General features: G+C 33.7%; 1 protein-coding gene across 1 annotated transcript in view; it reads right to left on the reverse strand.

Annotated features, from left to right (window-relative positions):
• Positions 1-584: 584 nt before the first annotated feature.
• Positions 585-5439, reverse strand: part of LOC135218007 (glutamate receptor-like) — a 7649-nt gene continuing 2794 nt past the window's right edge. The window contains exons 3-6 of the mRNA XM_064254151.1: positions 4529-4765; positions 3794-3972; positions 2179-2374; positions 585-904 (exon numbers count right to left, since the gene is read on the reverse strand). Coding sequence (XP_064110221.1) covers positions 770-904; positions 2179-2374; positions 3794-3972; positions 4529-4765 — 747 coding nt within the window. The 3' untranslated portion in view covers positions 585-769. The remainder of the gene's footprint in view (positions 905-2178; positions 2375-3793; positions 3973-4528; positions 4766-5439) is intronic.

The following is a 5439-nucleotide window of genomic DNA, read 5'->3' on the forward strand; positions in this document are numbered from 1 at the left end:
CTAGCTCACATACGAACATACACACAGATGACATATTCAGACAAAAGTCACTTAAGGAGGACGGTTTCGTGGGTTGTAGGTCAACATGGTTTCTCAAGCGAAAGCATTGTCGACGATTCACACAACAATAGATTTGATGACTACAGATGCCTGCTAATTAGGACGCTGATAAAACACGTCAAGGCTTAGTCAACTTTACTTTATCACTGCCTATCACACTCCTGCAAGCTCATACGTGACCCCTTGGGTCATTGGTTTAATTAATAGCATAGTTTTTAGTTTTTATATATGGAATAACACATACATTCCACATATATATGTAAACACTTAAATATATATATATATATATATATATATATATATATATATATATATATATATATTATGGATGCTATATTCCAATAAAAGTCACAAAATAACTTATCTTTCTTTTACTCAGTCATATCATATTTTGACGTCATAATTATGGAGTAAAAAGAAGCCATTTCACTGCATCTCTTTCAAACTCAACAGCAATCCTCCACAAAACATAGAAGCAACAGATTCTCAGCCTTTTCTGCCACTAATGAGAATGCGTAGTATCTGCCTAAAGACAAAACACAATCCAAAAAACATAAAAAATAAAACTCAGTGCTACGTCAAATCAAACATGTTTATTTGAACTGAGCTTCATAAATATATCTACAGAACCTCGTCAACAGAGCGGTTGCTTTTCGACGTCTACTCTATCGAGTGACTGACAGATGATAAAGATGATACCAGACCCTGGTCATTTTCCGAGGTGTCTGAAGGCGAAGTACAGTTCCACCAGGAATGTGATCATGGCCATTCCAAGACCACAGAGGAACACGAGGTACAGCCCCAGGAAATGTTCCATTTTCAGGACTACTTCCCGTTCGTCTTCCTGAGGGGAAAATTGGAATGTCCTACTCTTAGGCAATTTGTAAGTGTCATGTGTTGGCTTTTTATGGCAACGATGAAATGGAGGCTGGTATTATATAAATGAAGCACTGTAGAAGCTATATTCATCTCTCTCTTCAAGATTCTAACCTTGAGGATATGAAAAGTTGAAGGAAACTTCGAATTCTTTTATCTTTAAGATAAGATAATCGAATGCTTTGTCATTCAGTGAAAACGACCGATGTTACATTAGAAGGAAAAAAATAATGAAATGAAACAGGTTTTCCTTCGTAGAGGGTTTGTTTCGCTTGTTAGAAATTAATTCAGATAATTAAATATAATGATGTGAAGTATGAGTCTCTCTCCAGCAAAAGGCAGAACTGAAATCTATTTGAAATCAGTTCTGAGATTATTTGACGTGAATTCTGAAAATCTATTTGAAATTGGTACTGAAGTCTATTTTTATATAAGTTCTGAAATCTATTTTAAATTGGTAATGAAGTCTATTTGAAATTGGTACTTAAATCTATTTGAAATTGGTACTTAAATGTATTTGAAATTGGTACTGAATTCTATTTGAAATTGGTACTTGAATCTATTTGTAATTGGTACTGAAATCTATTTTAAATCATTTCTGAAATCTATTTGAAATTGGTACTAAAGTATATTTGAAATTGGTACTTAATCTATTTGAAATTGGCACTGAAATCTATTTGAAATAAGTTCTGAAATCTGTTTGAAATTGGCACTGAAATCTATTTGAAATTGGTACTGAAATCTATTTGAAATTGATACCGAAATCTTTTTGAAATTGGTACTGAAATCTATTTGAAATCAGTTCTGAAATCCATTTGAAAATGGTATTGAAATCTATTTGAAATTGGTACTTGAATCTATTTGAAATTGGCACTGTAATCTATTTGAAATAAGTTCTGAAATCTATTTGAAATTGGTACTGAAATCTATTTGAAATTGGTACTTGAATCTATTTGTAATTGGTACTGAAATCTATTTTAAATCAGTTCTGAAATCTATTTAAAATTGGTACTTAAATCTATTTGACATCAAATCTGAAATCTGATTGAAACCAATTCAAGGATGAGAATCGTAACAGCTGACGAATGTGGAGGCAGTATGAACAGCCCTGCACAAGCATGAAGGAAAGTACCTTGACCATGATCATTCCTTATTCTATTCCCTCATTCTTTTCTTACTGTCTTATCCTTCGCCATACCCTGTTCTGGCATTCCCTCTTCATTCTGGTCACCACTCGCTTACCAGAGACTGAGCGAAGGCGGCGTTGCTGGTCCCTTCTGTTGAGGCTACGTTTCCTTCCTTCATCTTCTGCCTGTACAGTTTCCGATCCTCACTTATCCGTCCCTGGAGGACGTCCTTAATCCAGTGGCTTAGGATTCCAGCCTCCGCCAACCTGTGCACCAGCTGAGAGAAGCGGCGGAGGAACGGGGCGCCTTTCCTGGAGACGTGAAGACTTTATTTAACTTCGATTTTTATCCAGCGGTTTTTCGAGCATTTTAATACAAAGGGTTATACAGTCTTTGGGCGTTTACTCTGCGAGTTGTCAACGGCAGGTGACTAAGTAAAGTGTGCAGCTATGGTTCCAGACAGTGTCTAATTAAGTTCCTGAAATTACAAACATTGACTTTAGTATGGTCAAGCTATCGAACTGAAACCGGGGATTTAAAAGATGAGCTAAAATTCTTATGTTATGGGTATATTGCCTGAAAACAATTAATCTCCTGATTTGAAATTCAGTGGGCCTTAAGGCAAATGGGCAAGAATACTTTTGAGACCAACTTCGGTAACAATCCCAACCCAAAAGGATTCTTGACTATTTGCCTTAGGCCCCATTGAATTTCAAATCAGGAGATTAATTATTTCCAGGCAATATACCACTAAACATAAGAATTTTAGCTCATCTTTTAAATCCCTGGTTTCAGTTCGATACCTTGACCATGCTAAAGTCAATGTTTGCAAAACTAGACCACAATTTTCCTATTCAAGGTATGAAGTGAAGTAAGAGAATTTATATTGATATGTTTAGTTTTTCATAAGTGATATAAAAGCATTTTTTTGTGAAATAAATGGTGAAAATCTAGAAGCATATTCCTCCTATCTCCTGTGAATAGAGAGAGGAGAGAGAGAGAGAGAGAGAGAGAGAGAGAGAGAGAGAGAGAGAGAGAGAGAGAGAGAGAAATGAATTAGTTTTTAAACAGAAATGGTATTGTGGCCCACAAAATTCGTTTGTAAAGCAATGATTTGCTTTGTAAGTGTTAACAAAGAGAGGTAAGCAAAATTTATATATATATATATATATCTATATATATATATATATATATATATATATATATATATATATATATATCTATATATATATATATATATATATATATATATATATATATATATATATATATATATATATATATATATATATATATATAGATATACATATATATATATTATATATATATATATATATATATATATATATATATATATATATATATGTAGAGAGAGAGAGACGAATACTTCAAAACATCACATGACAAAGATGCGTTGCATTAATGGTACTTGGAAATGTAAGAAAAGATAAAAAATTAATACAAGATATATATACATATATATATATATATATATATATATATATATATATATATATATATATATATATATATATACACCCTCTCTTTCCCTTCATGAGATTTACAAGTTCCATTAAGAATGTGTCTGTCTGTTCTGCGATTACCTATGAGAATTTAAAAAAAATCTCGAAGTGTAACTAAGTCTGTAGCGTGAATACCTTAAAGTATTCGTCTCTCAAAGTCTTGAATTAGTATACATCAGCCTCACACGAGCTCCTGGTCATGTTTACCTGATTCCTAGTCCTATATCTGAGGAGATCCTGTACCGACTTTTGCTGACATAGAAAGGGTGTCTACCGAAGGTGTCCGAATACAAAACGCCGAGGAAGTAGGAGATTCGGTTGAACGTCGAGAGGAAAGAATATCTCCCTCCCCTGACTTTTTCTAGACCCAGGTCTCCCACCATTGACTGGAAGTGTGAATGAGGAAGAAGTTTTATATATTAATATGTAGAATCTACGGCGCAGCAAGAGTCAAAGCAAAGTGTGTTTATGTACAGAATCTGTGGGAAAAGAAAAGTCAAAACACATTAGTTTATATATATAGAATCTATGACAAAACAAAAGCCAAAAGTAATGTATATTTATATATAGAATCTATAGTAAAACAGAATCCAAAAGTAATGTATATTTATGTATAGAATCTATAGTAAAACAAAATCCAAAAGTAATGTATAATTATGTATAGAATCTATGGAAAAACAAAATCCAAAAGTAGTCATGTATATTTATGTATAGAATCTATGGCAAAACAAACTCCAAACTGTTCCATGCCTCTGTATGTTTGTAAGTGAATTGTTCCCTACTTCTGTATGTTTGTAAATGAACCGTTTCTTACCTCTGTATGTTTGTAAATTAACTGTTTCCTACCTCTGTATGTTTGTAAATGAACCGTTTCCTACCTCTGCATGTTTGTAAATGAATCGTTTCCTACCTCTGTATGTTTGTAAATGAACTGTTCCCTACCTCTGTATGATTATAGATGAACTGAATAACTGGGTCTGGGTTCTGTGAGAAGTAGAGCAAAGGTGCTCCAGTCAAAAAGAACTTCTCGACGCCCCATTTCCAGTTCACTTTCTTGACAAGACCTTCGTAGCTGTCAATTGGTTTCTCCTTGTTTTCCACCGTCAAGTTAGCCACCAGAGATGATTTGAAGCAACTGGAGATCAGTAGGGTACCGATTAGCAACCATCCCACCAACACCTGCTAGGAGAAACTTTCTTTAGTAGAAAAGGTCTTTTAATACTAACACTTTTGCCAACAGCTCAAGTGTGACATAAGACTGGATTTACCTTGTCCCACAAGCTCTCTTCGACATAGCACATACTATCCTTGAACAGAATTGTTTGATACTAGAGTAGAATTATCTCTTTTTGGATAAGGACTGGTGAAGTCAGCTACAGAAAGTGATGTATATTATAAAAAAAACAAGAAATGGACAGGATCGAATGTGATGTCTGATATGATAAGAAGTATCTGATTGCAGTGTTAGAAGTTGAACTAAGGAAAATAAGTCCCTAATACAGTGAAGATAAACTGTTAAAATCAAATCAAGAAGAGTTCGTTAGTAAACTTTTTCTATCGTAATCTACCTAAGATACAGCTCAAGAAGTTACAGTTTATACTAATTAGAGCCTCAAGATTAATATAGGATGTTGCACTTATATTGTTTTGAGTTTCACTGGCTGCCAATTAAAGCTAGACAAATATTTCAAATGTCTTATCAAGATTTAATGCCCAAATTATTTCAGAGACTTTGTGAATATAATACAGGCAAATGATGATCTCAACACAAACCTAGCTACATATGCCTTCAGATTACCTGAGCTTAAATGTACTTCCAAATTTTATTTCAAAGCCTTCATTTACACATTCCC

The sequence above is a fragment of the Macrobrachium nipponense genome, chromosome 9, assembly GCF_015104395.2.
Source record: "Macrobrachium nipponense isolate FS-2020 chromosome 9, ASM1510439v2, whole genome shotgun sequence".
NCBI classification, from domain to species: Eukaryota; Metazoa; Arthropoda; class Malacostraca; order Decapoda; family Palaemonidae; genus Macrobrachium; species Macrobrachium nipponense.